Below are 19,402 nucleotides of genomic sequence, written 5' to 3'. Positions count from 1 at the left end.
TTAATTCTAAGGACAGGACAAGAATTATGAGGATGTGGTCTTTGTGCACAGAAGGAGGGAAACCAGATGTTATGAAGACGACATGGTGTAAGACGGTACAAATTTGAGGTGTTCATTATGCAACTGTCTTAAGGTCTTGAATATGAATCTCAAGAGGTTAAACAAATAAAGGACTGCAATTTGGATTTTCCTTTTCTATAAACTGAACCTTACAGCAGTGCTTGATTTTTGGGATTCTGAGGAGGTTAATTAAAGACAGGGCTCCAGACTAACATTTTTCCAGGAGCACTTGCAGAGATCTAAACAACAGGTACAGCAACATTTTACTCTGAAAAGCTTGTTTTGTTCTTTGCACATGACATACTATTCTGTTACAAGAACACAGAGGCCTCTGCCTGAAATCATGGTTGAACTGAGTGAGCAGTTCTGATTGAGAAAATTATTTCTGTTTATTTGTATTCTCCTCACACCCACCTCCTAACATAAAACACAGACACACATGTGCGAGTGCTTGGAAAAAAATCAGACAGATGCCAAAAACAGCATTTGGACACAAGTGGAGCCCTGAAGTCTTTATCTTTACATGACCAGCTGAATAGGATTCGATGGACTGAGCTGAACTAAAGTGGAACTAAAGTCCATGATTTTATGCTATTAAACTATGTATATAGTGTTTGAACAGCACTATCCACTGTTTCAACACAAACCTCTAAATCTAAGTTTGTGTTTCCTTAAGTGCCCTCTGCAATTTCCAGTAGTTGGTGACATCACACAAGACTGCCCTGATTATAACCATGTGTTTCTCGTACAAACACCTGCTGCGGGAGTTTGAAGTGTGGATATCAGACCAATCACATTGTTCCTTATACATCTAGATATCACCTCTTCTCTTACTTTCTTTTAGTCCACAGGTACTTCCCAGTTTAGCAGCTCTACTTGAAATGTTGTTGTGGGTGGAATTTTCGTGTCCCACTTGAAATAAAACCATGCCCCAGTGTTGTGAGTACCTCTGGTCGGACTGGGTCTTCGATGCCCACCACAGAGATGCAGGTGAGTCCGGTCAGAATGTGAGCCTCATCATCCCAGTCTGGCTCTCCTTCTGAGGCTGGGAACTCTTTATAGGCCAAACAGATGGTCCTCAGGCCCTCGGACGCCATGGGCTCGATCACACTTGTCACCACTGCATCTCTGTCGCGCTGATGGAAGTTCTTTGCCTCACCTCCTGAAGACAGGATCTTGCAGCACCTGGACAGAAAACATTTCATTCAGACCGTTAAACAGGAAGTATCACAATGTTTACAACTAAAAACATAATGACAAGTATTTTTACATGCAGTGCTCAAAATTTCATGTCCATCTGCCCAAAAAGCACTTTATGTAAAAAAAAAAAAAAAAAAAAAAGGCTTGCTGCAATGTTACAGAGGTGATATTTTACTTCTACGAGGTATTAACTGTCAACACATAACATATTTAGATCACCATGTTACCTTTTATTGTTTTGAAAATGCCATATTAGCCAAAAAACATGTAACCTTTTATAAGTTTCACTTTCATTTTTGGAGCTCTCTGCAAGTTATTGCCCCTTCAGAGCACTATCACAACACAATTGCTGATGAAATTACTGCACATCGTAACAGTGTTGTCAAGTTGTTGTGTGCAGTTGTGTATCATGCTTTTGTATATTTATGGAATTAATGTCTGGGAGCATGGGTGATGTAGGCTTGTGGTCTGAGCCTTGGCCCCCCAGCTAACCTTAAAGAGGGTTTGAAAAGTGTCTGTGAGAGATTGAGAATTTACTGTAACATGCACGGATGGCAGCTAAACCTTCTTCAGGCATGGTTTTGATGAAGTGGCTCAAAGGGTTCATATTATGCCTCAGAATAGGAGTGTCTAGATAAGTTAGTCCTGACCCAGCCTAGCTCATGGTGTTCAGACGGGTCCTCAAATGTTGCAGAGTGCTCCTGACAGAAGCCTCATCGCTGCTGAGCACATGATCTTTGTTCTGATAAATAACTAAGAGGAGGATTATGGACTATGCAGTCTTGTTTGGCTGCAACCTTATGCACACGCACTCCACATTGGATATAGTGTATTTACTACACCATGTTTGGAAATTATACTTTTACCAGGACCAAGAGAGGTTGTTTAGTAAGATTTATGAGGTTCACACTATTTATGTTTTGCCATGCGTGCACCACTACTGGCATGCTGCTGGTCCCCCAGTAACTACATGGAAGTGTGTCTAACCCTGCCTCCCGCAAGCCAGTCCTAGGTTCTAACTGTGCCACAACCATTTGGAAGGTAGTACCTCCAGCGGGACTACTTAGGACCCCTGAAACTATTTTTTTTTTTGCAATCTCAGGGTTTATTGCCCCAGAGGCATTGAAGAATGGGTCAAATATGGAGGGGACAATAAAATGTACCTTAACCTTACCTTAACATTCTATGCTTAATTCTGCACACTTCACTTTATAATTTTACCTAATTGCTAAGTATGACGTATACTCTACAAGTGTGGACAAGTTTTAAATTTACAATAGCCCCCCATTACAGTATAGTCAAGGTTTTGTCCTCTTACTTTGGAGCTGTACTCACTTCTTTAGGAGGATCTCTGATGCTCCTTTGCTGAACATGGTGAAGCTGCCGTCATAGTTGCGCAGCACAGTGCTCATGGACTTTCTCACTGAGTTGAAGGTGTACACTTTAAACAGCGTCTCCTCTGGATACTGGTTGCGAATGGTCTGGTAATCACGGTGCAGATCTGTGGCAAACCCCAAAAGGGCGCACTCCGTTTTGTTGCCCACTTGCCGAGGCAATCCTCCGTCTTTCTCTGGAGGCTTTAGAAGGATCAGATTTCACATGTAAAATAATGTAACAATCTGTTCACTGGAATTACATCAAGTATTTGTATTGTTTATGTGGGATATGAGGCTGACCTGTCGACTCATTGTTTAATATATGTTGTAATAATTTTTGGGAGTCAATATTTATTAGGGATGCAACGATACAGTTTTCCCATGATTCGATAGTTTTCACGATACATGCGTCACGGTATCGATTCGATTTTGATACATTTTAAGATGCAGGGTAAAAATCTTATGTCATTCATTCTGTTAATGAGTATAATATAAACACTTAAACAGTATGATATTAATGAAACATCATATTTTAATACATTACAGTGCAACTACTGTAAAGTAGTCTATACATAAAATGTTTTACTTCATTTGGTTCTGTGATTTACAGCTGAGAATATTCTGCTGTCTAAGGAGAGAACAGTTTTTATAATAGGCTATACTCTTAATATATACTGATAAGGGAATTACACTATCATACTTCTTTTTTAGATAAAGATTTACTCATTTATTTTGGATTATTTCTTTTCCTCCTGACTCTCCTCTCACTATGTTTTAAAAGCCTGTGTCCGCTGACTCTAGAGGCCTTGCTGTGCGTTGTTTTTGTTTTTTTGCAAACTGGGTACACTGGAGCATCTATTTCAGGTTAATAAGACAAGGCCCTATTTAAATGAATGGCGATTCACCAGTATCTGCACTAGTGTTGTAGTCAAGACCACACTAATCGAGACCAAGACCTGTTCGAGACCACAGGGTCCCAAGACTGAGACAAGACCAAGACTTTTAAAGGTCAAGACCGAGACCACGGCCCATCGAGACCAAATTAAGACCATCTTTAATATTTTCTACATTAATTTGTATTTCAGTTATTTTGGCACACATATATCAATGTTTTTATAAATCTATCTCCATTTGATCTGATTTATGTTGATTTACGCATAAAATAAGCCAAGCAAAGTGTGCTTCACTGAAACACTCTGCTCCCCTTTTTTGGACCCTCACCCACAGATTGAGAACCCCTTCTTTAAGAGAACTTCACTGGTACTTTACAAAAAAACAACCTCAAAGTGAATAAAGCGGGCAGGATTTTAAAACCTCTTCCTGACAGGAGTTACAATCTCTTACTGGTTTTGCAGTGGTATTTAGCAGTCTCTGCACATTTAACAAGCCAAATGCACATCGTGACAAACACAGATTTACTTGGCATTTCATTAGAGAAACTTCAGCCCACATATCGTAGTAGGCCTGCTGTGCCAACACTGTAGCATACATTTTGATTTGTTTTTGCTTCACGTTTCATCTTGCCCTTCTAATCCAAGGTGTGCTACACACAGGGAGGAATGTGAGTGTGAAAAGGCAAGGAGCAGCGAGCTGAAGTGAGGCAGATGGGCAGGTAGGACAGTTTAAAAAGTTTAAACTGCCCTGTGATACACTCTGGTACAAGAGGGCACACGCCGTTGTGGACAAGCCACCTGGGAGTGTGTTTGTGATGTGCCACGCAGTGTCTGCGGGCTCCAGACGAGCGCACAGGCTACAGTGAGGGCCTGGCCACTGTGCACGTATCAGAGTTTGAAGCACCGGTACAAGTTTATTGTCAACAGCAGAGTCATAAGCGCCCCCTAAAACTTCTCATTACGATTCACGTAGGAAAATTGTTTTGGCTTCAAAATGGCGAATTTCACCAAAAGGTGAGAGATTTTCTTTCCTGCTGCATAAAGCTGTTTACTTGCTATATCTGAGGAGGACACCACATTAATTGCTCCATTCTGAACCAAAATAAATGACAACAGAGTGCAAAAAATGTACGTATCAAGTGAACACGTGTATCAAATTGTGACACATATATCAAACAATTCGATATTATATTAAATATCGTTGCATCCCTAATATTTATTGTGGGGATTTTTCTTTGTACTGGCCTAGTTTAGCAGCTCTATTTAAAATGTGGGTGAGGGCAGAGTTTAAAGAGGGAACATCTACCACTCTGCCCACAACCACATTTACCATGATCTTGATGGTATAGGTACTTTACCATGATTTTGGTGGTATAGGCGCAGTTGACGGCGATGCCCTTGATGAGGATATCCAAGGTGTTTTGGGGGATACAGTCCGGACGGGGGATATGTGTATAATAATGTCCCGTGATGTAGCACTGGACGACGGTCATACGGTTCATGGTCAGAGTCCCTGTTTTGTCGGAGCAGATGGCTGTCGCATTTCCCATCGTCTCACAGGCGTCCAAGTGTCTCACCAGGTTGTTGTCCTTCATCATTTTCTGAAATCAAGTAAAGAAGTGTAAAAAATGCACAAAAATACATGTATGTAGAAGTAGTGTATGTTTTCATATGTGGGGACAACTTGTAGTCTCACCTTTTACAAAAAATATCTGAAACAGTATTAAACAGTTAAAAGTCTGAACAGGGACTCATGAATGAACCACGTCTAAATCACAGTGGTTTGTTTAGGTTTCTGTCTGATATTACAAAAGACTTCATTGTGTAACTAAATAAATAGTTGTTCTGATATTGCATCATGATGACGGCCCATGCACTTGTTTCCTTTTGCACTATTCATTCAATCCCCATAGTTGGTCATGGTAAGCAACTTGGAGTAGACTGATCATAGCAGAGTTGACATTATCCAAGCATCTAGCACTCAGACCACAATCCCACAACACTCACTCTCACAGTCTCACACACAGTGTTCATGCATAAAGAAACCCTACATGAGGCTGTGATGTAAGGTCCAACATACCTTAACGGAGTAGGCCAGGGAGATAGTGACGGCCAGAGGCAGCCCCTCAGGGACAGCCACCACCAGCACAGTGACTCCAATGATGAAGAACTTGACCAGAAACTGTATGTAGACGGGAATGCATTCGCTGTTCCAGGGGACTTTTTGAACGGCAAAAGTGTCAATGACGAACCGAACAATAAGGATGATGACCGTGAGGACGGACATAAACAGACCTGGAGAATAGAGACAGGGTTAAAAAAGCTGCAAACACATCGATATATTAGAGAGATTCTTAGAACAAGCTGGACTCATGCTTAAAGCGCTGATCTTTACTCTTCTAAAAATGTGAAAAACAGAACTAGTTCAACGGTTTGCAGTGGTCCAAAGTTATTCTTTTCTTACCTTATGCATTCTAAAGATCCTAATTATTCACTGCAATGAGTTTATAAGAGCTTTTCACAACTTTCAGAGACCAGAGTGGAGTTTTGCCGTGACAATAAAGCTAACATCCACTAGCATGCTAATGCTCACTTCCTGACTATTGGACAATTAAACACTTTCTAATTACATGCCGACAGTACACAAAGAGCTTGTTTTGACCTCAAAAGCTGCTTTTACAATATACATTTTGTTACTTGTTAAATTAGCAATATTGATCTAAAATGTGAGTTTAGAAAGAGGTAATAGAAACAGGTTAATTGACGTCCTGTCAGAACTGAGAGGCTCATGTTACATGTTTTTATTGTTAAAAAACTGTTATGTAACATTTTTGAAACCTAATATAAGATCCGAAGCCAGAATTTTTGGAATAATGACAACTGCATTAAGAGTGTTGTGTGGAGATATAGTGGGTAGGTGATAACTTTCTGAGAAGACTCAAATTCAGAACAATCCAGGATTACTCAAGCATGCATGGATCAATCAAAATACTATAATATGATTAATAGATCATAAAAGTTTCATTTAGCTAATACGTTCCTTTTAACAAAAGACAGTGTACCTGCTTTTCCGATCTGCACAGCCAGTCTAGTGAGCTTTCCCTGTAGCACAGACTTCTCCTTCTTGGGGTGGTTGATTTTCTTCTCTGGTTCTCCATCTTTGAGCGGCTGCATCTCGACAGGTGCACCATCCTTCTGTTTGTCTACACACAAGGCAAGACTCAACATGAGCTCAACTCACACATTTGATAGCATATTAGCAAATTTCCTGAGAAATAGAAAAATTAAAGCAAATATGTTTTTATACATATAGACCATTAAGAAAAAGTTAATCATGAGCCAAATAAAACAATTCATACAATTTCTGTCACTGTAAATTTCATGAACATTTAATATATCTGAAAAAATACATCAATAAGTATACTTTACCATGAAACCTATGTATTGATGTGGAGTGCGAGTGCATGATTGGTGGTGGTGTGAGAGACTGATGGCGTAGATTGGCAAAATAATTTTTACACATCATTATTTGTTGAATGTTAAATTGATGTGGAGCTAGTGTAAATTCATCTTCTAATTTATTCCTGTATTTCTATATTGCAGGTGCACGTCCGCTTCAGTTTGTGCCACACCCCACCTCATCCCCAACAGCACCTTGACTTCTCTTTATCTCATTGTTCCCTTCACCCTCCTCGGCCTCAGCTCTACCACCTTCAGTGTCCAGACCCTGGGGGAAGACCGCTCCTAAACGTCATCTAATCGGCGACAACTTCATCACAATGTCTTCTCCCGGGGTCTAAGTGCTAAAGTTCACTCATTTAATAAAACATCAAATACTTTCTCTCTGTGTCTATCTGAGTCTCTCTAAGTTGAAACAGTCATTATAATAAACACCTTGAAAAAGAGATGGATCATCTGAAGAGGCTATCCTTAAAGTGGAACTAAACACAAAATCATGTTTGTTTTCCTAATACACTTTTGCTATTCAAACTAAACATTTGAATAGGATTGTCTGCTATCCCTAGTTATTTTTAATGAAATGTAATAAAATATTTATAAAAGTTGGTATGTCCTGGCTCCAGTGGTCACTGCCAATTGCAGGTGTTTGATGACATCACGTGCCTCTGCCTTGATTATAGACAGATTTTTGAAGTGTGGATAGCTGTTAGACCAATCACACCATTCTTTATACCCCCAGACCCAGCCCCTCTTCATCAGTTACTCTCTTTTACAGTCCTCCAGTTTAGCAGCTGCATTTGAAATGTGGATTTGGGCAGAGTTGAGGTGTAGTGCTACTTTAAATGAACTCATTAATGCCAGGCCTAAACATGATTGATAAATTGGTGGTTGCAAAGTCATGTGAGCACTGATCCTTGCTCAGTAACAAGGTTAGAAGTGTGGCTGAAGCAGAGGAGGAGGACAGCTGCGGAGCTTAGGCTCTGATAATCTGCTTGTTCCTAATCGCCATCACTGGAGTCAGAGCACCTGCTGCTCACTCACAGGTGAAGCCCTCCACCTCCGATCAAAAGCCTGGCCACAACCAAACAGGCTGCACTTTGTTCATTCATAAAAGGGAGTGCTATTGTTACTGGTGATTTTTACATTGTAGAATGCAATGATGTCATACTCCCATGTGAGGGCAAGTGCCAGATTTTTTTTCCTATAATTGATTACATTGTACTTTGACATGAAATATCCAACAGGTAAATTCACAAATATTGAATTATTAAAAAATATGGGCCTTTAGGGTGTAGATGAACTGATATTATATCACTATTCATAAATACTACATAACAATCCTTAAAGAGGAACTAAAGCTTCTTCTGAGGGTTCACACTTCACTGTGTTAAGTTGAACACAACTAACATTCACTGAGAGCATGACAAAGGCTGAATAATGGGAGGAAGGGTTGGGGAAAACATAGAACTACTGAAACATGTTATGAAAATTGAACAAGGATAGTATATCACCAAAGGAATCAGATCACATTTAGATTTTTCTCATTAAAAATCACAGTCCTTCAACGTTACAATGAAGTGTTTTATTGTCTTTGTGTGCATCTTGGTATTACCGTCTCACTAAACTAAATGCTGTGCCAGAGTACAAATACAAGCTTACAGTGTATTTTTTGGGCCCAATTTAAACCTCTTGAATAATATTCATTTGGTGCTAGAAAATGTAAGCAGATTTTTAGCATTACTTTATTTCACATGAAAAAAATAAAGATTTCTCTAAATAAAGCGTTCTGATGTCAAATAATGTGTTGCTTACCTTTTTTGGACTTGTCCTCCTTTTTACCTGTGGATAGGGCATAGCAAAATTATTTTTTCAAATAAAAATAATTTTGACAAAAACAATATTTGTATTAGTATGCTATTCTGCCTTCAAATGTGGATCATTTCTTTATAGGTTTTCATTCATTTGTTAATCACCCCACAACCACAAGTTGTACTCAAAGCTTCTTTAAAAAGTGGCTGAAATAATTACAATACTACCAACTAACCATCACAAAAAGTAACATTTTCAAAAGTATAAAAATGATAAATTGTAAACCATATGTGAATGTAAGATGCAAGAAACATAAACACTGCAATCTTTAAATATTGGGGCCCGGTCAAGCAGAAGTAAACAACAAGGCCAAAAATTCAAGTTAATGCATCTGATATAAAAATGTATTCAACAGATACATATGTACTCTAGTTTATGAAACTGTTTACCTTTTTTCTGTACCATTTTTGGTTCTAAAGTTCCATATGTTTTAAACAGACCATGTATGAAACATGGAACAAAAATTATTTCCCAAATTTCAAAGACCTGCAAATCATGTCAATAAATGGATGTATTTCATCATATCTTGTGTTATTCCATTTTTGAACTGTTGATGAAGGTACATGATTTTTTTTTTTATTTATTTAAAATGATAAAAATTTGCTTGGAAGGACTGACATATTTTGTAGAAATAGTTACCTTTCATTTTGAAGTAATATTAAAGTATTCAGAAGAAAAAAGCGACAAATGATGCAAAATCATGCACCTTCTACTTGTTTGCACAATTTTCTCTCCGTTACTTTTCCCTCCTTTACCATGACCTTTCTTAATAAAAATCTCATTACTCAAAAAGTAAGAGGTTTTTCAACCTAATCTTGTACCATATGGTAGAAAACTATATGAAGCAAATATTCAAACCAGTTTGTTAAGGATATGGTAAGTGAGAACCGCCAAAAAGTGCTGCATATTTCATTCCCTCCGTTACCGACATGAGTTTTAAAATTTTTTGTCAACAACTTGAAAGAATTTCACAGGGTTAATTTAACCCTGTTGGAGTGTTAACTCTTTCCTACATTCTGATACTTTACATATTTCAGTAGTCCCTCTAGTTTCTGAATAAGAACTATTTGAAATGTAAAAAATCTGCCCCTGTTTCCCTCCGTTACCGCTTGACCGGACCCATTGTCAACATGAAGCTTTTGTCACTTATAGACAAAATTTTAAATATATCATCTGATAAAACTACAGAGAAGTAGGGTTGGGCGGAAATACAGCATTACAGTATCCCGCGGTATCAAAAAGTAGCAACAGTATGAGTTTCATTACCATCATTAAAAAAATCGGCAGCACATAAGGACCTAATATAATATTATAATTTATTGATACCTAAATTAGTTTATTCAGCACAAATGAATGTGTGGCTGTGTTTTCAATTTAAAGCTATCATGATTTAAAACTAATAGTATCTATAATGTTTCTTTAACTGTGTGGGGAGATGACATTTGACGTTAGTTTTGTTCCATTGTCATGTGACAGCTCATAAGGGAGACCAAGACAAGATGGCAAGTCAGGCCGCAAGTGAGTTGTCCCCCCCCCAAAAAATACTAGTACTTCTGCAATTTGGTAGCGCACATTTGTTTTACAGAAATGAAACTTAAAACCATGTCTCATTTGCATAAACTATAAAGCGCTGATAAAAACAGCTCTTTCCTTGTGCGCTGATGTGGTTCAGCTTCTGTTGGACTAAAGGACATGACTCAGTGGAATATGAATGTTCTCTCTGTGACAGAGGATGTGCGGCTGATGGTGAGTCTGTTCTGTGCACGTATCGCGTTGTAGAAACTTTCCAGAGATTATAAAAACTCACTCTTTTTGTCTTTTTTACTCTTCTTCTTGCTCTTATTGTTGTCGTTCTTGTCCTTTTCTTGTTTGTCATCCTCCTCTTCGGCTCCCAGCAGCATAAAGATCATCCCGGTCTGAGAGTTCACACCCACCGCGGTCACAACCATCTTACCTGAGCCCTCCATCACATGAGTGCCTGAAAAACAAATACAGAGTTTATTTCAGTTCACTATGCACAATAACATTTTACGTATGGCATATTGTACACATAAATAATAACAGGGCTGTCAATTAAATTTTCGACTGATTAAAGACATTCCAAAGCTCATAAAACTATTGTTATCTTTCACAAGAACTATGTATATGTATACAGAAAGGTCACCTGACGTTTAAACTGGGTTACTTGATTTTCAAAGTGTAAAAAAGTAAGCATGCATTTAACTAGCCCCCAGATGAAGTGTCTGCGATTGATCCTAGAGCCCAGCCTTAGGTCATAGGTAAACTACTAATCATTTACACAACTTATTTGTTTATCAATGCAGTAGATGCAAGCGCAGCCTGAGTGCAGACAGCACCGCTGCTAGCAATGTTGTCCATCCATCCAATTTCTGGGTCGTGAGCATCTGAGCAGGGAGGCCCAGACCTCTCTCTCCACACACTTCCTCCAACTCCTCCGGGGGGAGCCCGAGGAGTTCCCAGGCCAACCCACAGATATAGTCCCTCCAGGGTGTCCTAGGTTTTCCCCAAGGCCTCCTCCCAGTGGGACATGCCTGGAACACCTCCTGAGAGAGGTGTCCAGGAGGCATCCGGAACAGATGCCCAAGCCACCTCTGCTGGCCCCAGCTGGTGGTAACCTAATATTATAGCAGCAGACTAACGGAAGCGCAGCTGACAATCTGCGCCACCGGCCCCTCCGACCACCACCATCACTCACACTCACATATCACTTTCACACTAGGCAATGTGGGTGAAATGCCTTGCATAAAGACAAAGAGGTTCTTTTTGCAGGAGACATGCTCAGTAGAGCACCAAGTGACATAGTCTGATAATCCCTCTATATATTTTTCATTCCATTGCCCTTTCACCTTTTCCCCACAAAATCTTGTTTCATGCCAAGTTAGTTAGAGCTTTGGCCTGACCTGAGAGCATCATGGGGTCTTTCTCCACAGTCTTCTTCACGTGATCCGACTCTCCTGTCAGAGAGCTTTCGTCGATCTTCAGGTCATTTCCCTGAATTAGAATCCCATCAGCGGGAAGCAGGTCACCTAAACACAGAGATGTCAATATGAGAAACTTTGTGTTTTCTTCTGTCAGTGTCAATATCAGATTTGAGATCTATTTTGTTAGTGTGCTGTGTATTCCAATGGTTTTCAAACTACTTTGAGTCGTGGCACTCTATTTTGGTTAAAAAGATTCAACGTCACATCGTCCACTAAAATATTACCAGCTTACATTGTTTACAAAAAAGGTTGCAAACATTGCCCCGTGTCTGATTTGTTCTTTTGAGCAATGATGGTTGTTTTACTTTGCTTTGTTTTGCACTACTGGTTCAGAAGTTGCTCAGGACACGCCATCATACTAAATTCTTCAAATAAATGCATGTGTGAATTAACTGAACTGAACTTTTTTTTTTTCTAACTCACACAAGTCCCTGGCATTCTGGCTCTGGTTGAAAATAAAAGCTATATTTGCTGAAGAGTCATTTTTAATGTCCATTCACTACTCATTTAAACAACATCTAAGAAATATAACAAGTGTTGAAAATATTTATCTTATCAAATCTTAAGATATCCCTTTAACCTGTCCATGCTGTCTCCTCTCCTGTGTCACTTAGCAATAGTAGCCTCCTACATTTGTAAACACAAGCACAGCACTGATATTATTGGTGAACTATGAAAACAGGCAGTCTAATTCAGTAATCTGTGAGAATCAAGTGGCATCAGTTCCTGGTATCGGGACCACATTGGTGAGTATTGAGTACACAAGCATTAAGTTGATACTATATTGGTGCATCCCTAACTATGACCCCAATCTGGACTAAAAACAAGCTAAACAATAAGCTTTCACTTTTATAACTGTTTCAGGATTACATGCAGGCAGTGATGTTCATGTGTGAAACAAACAGAAGCTCATTTTGAGAGCACTTGCCTTGATGAGTTTTGTCCATCCACAAGAGTCATTTAATAAGATTGAGTAAAGCCTTCAAAGCTCTTTTAACACACGCACTGCTCTCTAACTGTCACTGAACTCATGTGGAAGTCCTGCATCTATCTTCAACACTGTTTTTATATTGAAAGGTTCAGATAACTTCTTATTACATTTCTGGTGAAGCGTTTGCCAACAGCTTGTCTCCATAGAGATGCTATTGCTTTAGATTGAATGTTCCAGGATGGCACTGAACATATGTAGTTAGCATTTATTTTATTGTAAGTGTTTTGTTGCAAAAAAAAATATATATATATATATATATTTTTCTTCACTGTGAGTGGGGTGGAGACTCTCAACCAAAGAAAGGTAAGGTACACTTTATTGTCCCTGTAGGGAAATCTGACATCTACATTCTTCCATCCTTCAATGGGGCAGCCTGTCTGGAGCAGTGCGGTCCCATCTCCAGATCTTGAGCTAGTCTTTGTCAGGAGTCAGGACTACCTTACTGGTGGATTTTGGAGGGATAAACACACAGTACACCTATCATAATTGAAAAATTAAAATGAAGTGCATGTAATAGTATCCTGTGGAGTGAACTCACCGTATTTGACTTGTAAAATATCCCCAACCACGATCTCTGATATTTTGATCTGTGTGACTTGCGCAGCTCGAACCACAGTGAACTTCTGCTCCTGCTCAATGCGGCTCTGGAGGCCTCTGAACTGCTTCTCTTTGCTCCAGTCATTGAAGGCGGTCACCAGGACAACACACACCACCGACAACAATATGGCTGCCCCCTCGATCCACCCGGTCTCACCTTCCCCCTCGTCCTCCACACCCCCTGCAGCTTCACCACAACCTCAGGAACACAGGACACAAATGAGTTTATTACATGCTACATGCATTTATGTCCATAATACAATACATAATACAGAGAACTGTTAATGCTTTCACTGACAAATTATTTTAAAATGTTAGCAAATAATCTAGACTGGAGCTATGCAGAGCTTTGGGTGCTTGATACTATAAAAAAAAGCATCCTTAAATCCTTAGATGAAGAATGGATAGCCCCCATACTTATTAGTGGTAGAAAAGGTTAAAAAAGTAACTGGAATCATTTGGACAATCGTTTGTTTTCTAGTCTTGCCACCCTTAGGGCAGTATAAATAATAGCTTGTCAAACCAGTATCTTCAGATAGAAAACAACTCCTGGATGACATTGTCCAGATGTCTACCTTTTAAACCTTTTCATCCATGGACTCCCAACTATTTATTAGTGTTTTGCAGTTTATGTTTTAAAATTAAAAAAAAAAGCAGAAAGCTTTTGTAAATTTTGTAAATTTTCCCCAAATGATTACTATAGAGAAAAATCCCGCACACCGTCTTACTTGCGAATTGTGACATTTATTAGAACAAATATTAGGACTATGTTCTTGGGCTGCTCCCTCTCCTCCAATGCACCCATCTCAAGTAATTGATGTGCGAAGTTCTCATTCTTTTATACCCCAAATGATTACTACAAATGACTACATGTCATATTGAGATATTGAGATGCAACATTCTGAGGACCTAATGACCCATTCAAAAGATATAATATTTAGTTTAAAATTGTTAGTCACTAAGGCAATGCTACTAATTATACCCGTAGATAAAAACTTACTTTGCTTTTCAGATCCCGGTGGATGGTAAAAAGAAAGGCCTAGAGAAATTACAGCTGCCACCTCGAGAATGATGAGCGTTACATCCTGCAGTGCTTCCCAGACTAACCGTAAAAAAGTTTTTGGTTTCTTAGGAGGTATTGAGTTCAGACCATACTCTTGTTTTCTTCTCTCAATGTCTTCAACGGTTCCATCTAAACCTGTGACAGAAAACACGACACAGTTAGATCTAGGCTTATGATGCATTCACATTCCCACAGGTCCTTGTGTGGGCCTGGTTTGAGCTGGTTGAGTTTAGAAAGTAGCGTATGTGATTGTCTATAATGAAAGTTATTGTACAGTAACAATACATTGCTTGATTGGTCAGTCAATATCACACTCTGACAATTGGAATTGGCTGGTCAGGCAAGTAAAGAAAATTGAAGTGTAGGTTGGACAAGTTTAGACAAGATCGGGTAATTGTAAATTGGCTTTTGTAAGGATATTTTGACAACAAACAGTTTGACAGAAAGACTAGTTCACTTCAATTCTCATCACTAATATTCTTTGTTTATTAACTTTCCCTACATTTTGACAGTGTACATACTATTGGGATAGCATCATGGGGATAACGGAGGTGCCGGAGACAGAGGCACACGGTACTGACACAGTGTGAGGGGTTTTGAGCTGATTTCAAGCTGCTGCTGACATTTCACTGCTCTGTGTCAGCAGGGGGCGATAAACTGAAGATGCTGTTTATTGAGCGCACATAAGATGGACAGAGAAGATGAATAAATGATAAGGAGATAAATGTCAAAGGCCTGACCAAACAGTTCACAGAGGCCAGAGGTTCAAGAAGAGGACAAGGTGGGAAAAGGTGGCGCATCCTGCTATCATTTATTAATTATTCCACAAAATACAGTCTTTTTGGCTCCTGATCTGATACTTTTTTTTTTATATATATATATATTGGCAATTCCCAATCTCATACTGAAACAGATAGTGTCATTTTAATGATTTAATTTATAAAATTTAGGCTGTGGCTTTATAAATAATTAAATATTCTATGGTGAGTAAATTTTATGGTAAACAATTATAACATTAGTAGATTTTATGGATTTACTTTTACTTCTGTTTAGAGATGCAATGATCAATCTTTTTCAGTTCTGATACTAATTTTGATACTTTAAAACATCAAGTATTTGCTGATACCTGATACCAACTGATACCTGTGCAGAGACTGATAACAGCATTTATTTATACAAAAATAAAAGCTGTTATTTATCTCTCATGTAACTGCAGAACAGCTTTGTATAAATAAAAGTTCAATGATTATGAGATTGTCTGTGGCAGCTACAACCAGTAAATAGTCTTATTACACCAATTTATATGGCCAACAAGGATATTGGCTAAAATGATATAAGCCGATACCTGATCCACCAGAATTTTCATTATCACCGCCGATATATCGGATCGTTCCAGCCCAACTTCTGCTCATGGACAACCAGGACGTTAAGGCAAGGAAACAAGACAAGATTTTTTTCCTAAATATAATTATATTAAAGCCACAGTATAAAACTTTTTAGCCAAAAGTAAAAAAGTAAAAGCGTAAAATATGCATGCTTACTGTGAGCTTGCTTCCCCTCAACACAGACTGTTAATTGGCCTCCTCCTGCTTGTTTCCATGCAAATGCTGTTACTTTGGCTATAATATTCCACAGTGGCATAAAGCATATTCATGAACATGGAGAATGTTCCAAAGTATGCTTTTAACTTTCTATGTCCATGGAATCCTGCAGGTGACCTTCCACCTCTAGAAAGTTACATACTATCACTTTAAATACTTTTACATAAATTGGTAATCAAACCTGTCATATACACCTGTGGATGAAGTTAACATGAAAGATGTATTTATTTAAAATTGAATTTCCAAGTATTAGAAATCATGACTTATGTAGCACTAATAATAATAACACATATTCTGCTGGTCAAATTGTGTGGTGCCTCTGGTCAGAGGTGACTCTGGAGCAGTCTGCAGAGATCACACCACAGATCCTTACACAAACCTAGAGCCACTATATTTAGAGCTCTGTCCTCTCCACAAGGAACATCTGCCCTTATCAAGACGCACATCACCCACTTTCTGAAGGAGATCGGACACAGACATACAGTGAACACAAAACACCAGCAACAAATAGCTTTCAGGGCCACAACCATTACACTTCTATGCAAATAACAATGGTAAAGGGGCAAAAATTGTGATCGTAGCCCTGCCTTCTAAGTGCTACAGAAATATCACACCGGATTCAAACAAAACAAACCTAAAGCCCAAATCCCAAATTCATTTAAATATTGTTGCTATTTATGTGAAAAACAAATGCTGGATGGAATAAAAAGCTTTAATAGTTAAGTGTTATAATGTGTTATATAATGTTCGTTGCGTGTTCTCTTTTGTGATCAGTGCATTGGGAATTGGAGGAGAAGAGTCTGTCTAACTCCCCAGGGGCAGCAGGTGACACAGTTTGTTTACTGCTCTCAACGGAAAGGTTAAGGCACTACATTTGAAATAACTTGTAACTGGCTGTATTTTTACTGAGACTCATCAATTCCCATTATATGATTGGTGAAAATCTGACACTCATGTTAATATATCACCATCTTATTGGCTCATAGCCACAACAGCTCATTGGCTCCATCCTTGGCCAGCCAGCCAGATTTTTACAGCCAAACACAACCTACCCCATTCACTTGACATAATTTTCAGATTTGTGACTCGAGTTTGATTCACAAATGCTGAACCTAATAATTTCTCTAAGTGACTAGAACTCGCCATATTACAATAGAACTCAACATTTTAACAACATTCATTTTTATCTGTCATAAATATTATTAGACTGTGGCATTGTGTGATGTCACCTGAAACCCACCAATATATGAATAAAACTTGTATGTATCTTGTAGTTCTAAACGGGTAAGTGAGGTGTACCTTCCGTAGGTGAAGTGCGTAGCCGTGAGCACAGCCCGTTCACATCTCCATATAACTCATGGATCTTTTCTTTGGCCTCGACGCCTCGTAGCTCCATGAGAGAGCTCAGTTCCTTCATGCTGCAGGACCCAGCGGGCTCAGCCGTGTGCTGGTTGGCCTCATTGTGGGACTTATGTCGCCCACTGCCTTTGGACCCACGGAGAGAGTTGGACATTTTTACCTTCGGTCTCTTTCCTTGACTTAGTGGCTGCTTCTAAAAGAGGCGGCTCTGCAGAGAATCTGAAAAAGACCTTTTAGTTAGTATATCGCAATCAAAGCCAAATCCCAATTTGACCTAGAGCAATTATGAAAAACATAAAGTGACAGGAGTGATAAACACAATTTATCTTCATGTCTTCATGTTTCGTATGAAGAATTTACAAAAAGCTTTTTTTAATTTGAATTTGGAATTTGAATAAAGGCTGCAGATTTTTGATAATAGAAGGTCTTGTGCAAAGAAACTAATATTTTGTTTTACCTTCCAGTAAAATCTTCCAAATATTGTTCCTGTAGTTTAGACCTCTACAAACATGAAATGCATGGGATTCTTGTATTAGTTTATCAGTTCATATTTCAGTCTTCTCAAACGTTAACACTACTGGAGTTGTTTACAATCAAAAATGTGAATACTGTCAGAAATACCAAAAACCTTACATTACAACAACAGACAAATTAGCCCTTGATTTAAGCACGGTTTAGTCCCAGTCCCATATAGCATTTGTCAAAAATGCACTGATGATGCTCTAATGACTGCATTTGTAATTACTGTACTTTTGTCTTAGATGACTTTTCAGATGTAGTCTAGACTTCTCCTAATCCACTTAATTAGGTGAAGTCTAGAGTCATTTATGATAGTGTAACCTGATAAAATGACAAAATAACAAGTATTTTAGCCAACAGTCTAAGTCTGTCTAAGTCTAAGTCAGAACAATAACAAATCATGTTTGTAATATTAACTTCATTTTCAAGATCAAATTATAAAATTTCCTTCAAATGTTCCGAACAACAGTGCCAGCCCAACGTTAGCTACAGCCTGCAGCACATTGATCAGCTGTGGTATAAACACTAAATTTAACTTGTATTTAAAACGTTGTGTAAATGCTCCAGATAAAACACAAATAGCTCTTGACTTTATTCCAAAAGATTTTCGCTGGAAATACTTGAAGCGCAGTAATGAAATCCTAATAACAAAGTGTTTACTGCTTCACAGAGTCATCATAGTACCATTATCATTGTCATCTGAGAAGTCCTTCATTTTGTCCCAAAGGCTGTGACCTGTGCGCCTTCAGCTATAATCTATGTCAATCAGTCACAGGCCTAATCTGGAGTGAGCAGCCGCTATGGAAGTCCCACAACCAATACTAGCAACAAGCAGAAGTCAGAACCTCTGCTACTGCACGAGCATCACTGTACAACACCAATACTTCATTTTTAATAATATAATAATAATAATAATTTACTTTATTATCAATAGTTCATCCTTTGTGCACAGCAATAATTCAGTAACACAGAGAAAAGAAACAATCAACCAGAAAATCAATGCAATGCAACAATATGTACAACTATTCACGAAATTCAGTCTGTCACATGCAACATTTTGAGGACTTTTTCTCCATTCAAAAGACAATAATATTTTGCTTTAAATTGTTAATCACTATGTCACTGGTAATTTTTCTATATAATTCTGAAACCAATGAATATGTCAATGTTTGCATTAAAATGAAGAGTGGTACAAACAGAATGATTTCCTCTGAACTGAATACAGATGACTGGCCGTTACATTGTATTATAGAGAAAGAGGAGGGCGTACTTACACTAACTTCCCCCATGGCTCCGTTAGCAGGTGGTATTAGTATCAGTCCGATTACAGAGCGCAGCATCAGAGAGATCTACAAAAGCAGTCCATAACAGCTCCAGATTGCCATGAACCTTCTGCAGTGAATAAAAGCTTAA

The 19,402-nt window shown here is 38.6% G+C and overlaps 1 protein-coding gene across 1 annotated transcript in view; it reads right to left on the bottom strand.

The window, feature by feature from the left end:
- LOC110163780 (plasma membrane calcium-transporting ATPase 1-like) overlaps positions 1-19,402 on the bottom strand; it is a 26,113-nt gene extending 6,711 nt beyond the window's left edge. Inside the window, exons 1-12 of the mRNA XM_055155720.1 lie at positions 19,264-19,402; positions 17,411-17,689; positions 14,448-14,645; positions 13,389-13,646; positions 11,779-11,904; positions 10,665-10,835; positions 8,801-8,827; positions 6,592-6,732; positions 5,610-5,824; positions 4,888-5,130; positions 2,596-2,837; positions 1,008-1,245 (exon numbers count right to left, since the gene is read on the bottom strand). Coding sequence (XP_055011695.1) covers positions 1,008-1,245; positions 2,596-2,837; positions 4,888-5,130; positions 5,610-5,824; positions 6,592-6,732; positions 8,801-8,827; positions 10,665-10,835; positions 11,779-11,904; positions 13,389-13,646; positions 14,448-14,645; positions 17,411-17,624 — 2,073 coding nt within the window. The 5' untranslated portion in view covers positions 17,625-17,689; positions 19,264-19,402. The remainder of the gene's footprint in view (positions 1-1,007; positions 1,246-2,595; positions 2,838-4,887; positions 5,131-5,609; positions 5,825-6,591; positions 6,733-8,800; positions 8,828-10,664; positions 10,836-11,778; positions 11,905-13,388; positions 13,647-14,447; positions 14,646-17,410; positions 17,690-19,263) is intronic.

The sequence above is a fragment of the Boleophthalmus pectinirostris genome, unplaced genomic scaffold (genome assembly GCF_026225935.1).
Source record: "Boleophthalmus pectinirostris isolate CB_2022bp ecotype Guang Dong unplaced genomic scaffold, ASM2622593v1 HiC_scaffold_2, whole genome shotgun sequence".
Classification (NCBI taxonomy): domain Eukaryota; kingdom Metazoa; phylum Chordata; class Actinopteri; order Gobiiformes; family Gobiidae; genus Boleophthalmus; species Boleophthalmus pectinirostris.
The sequence above is the reverse complement of the archived record's forward strand: the minus strand, read 5'-3'. Positions and strand labels throughout refer to the sequence as shown.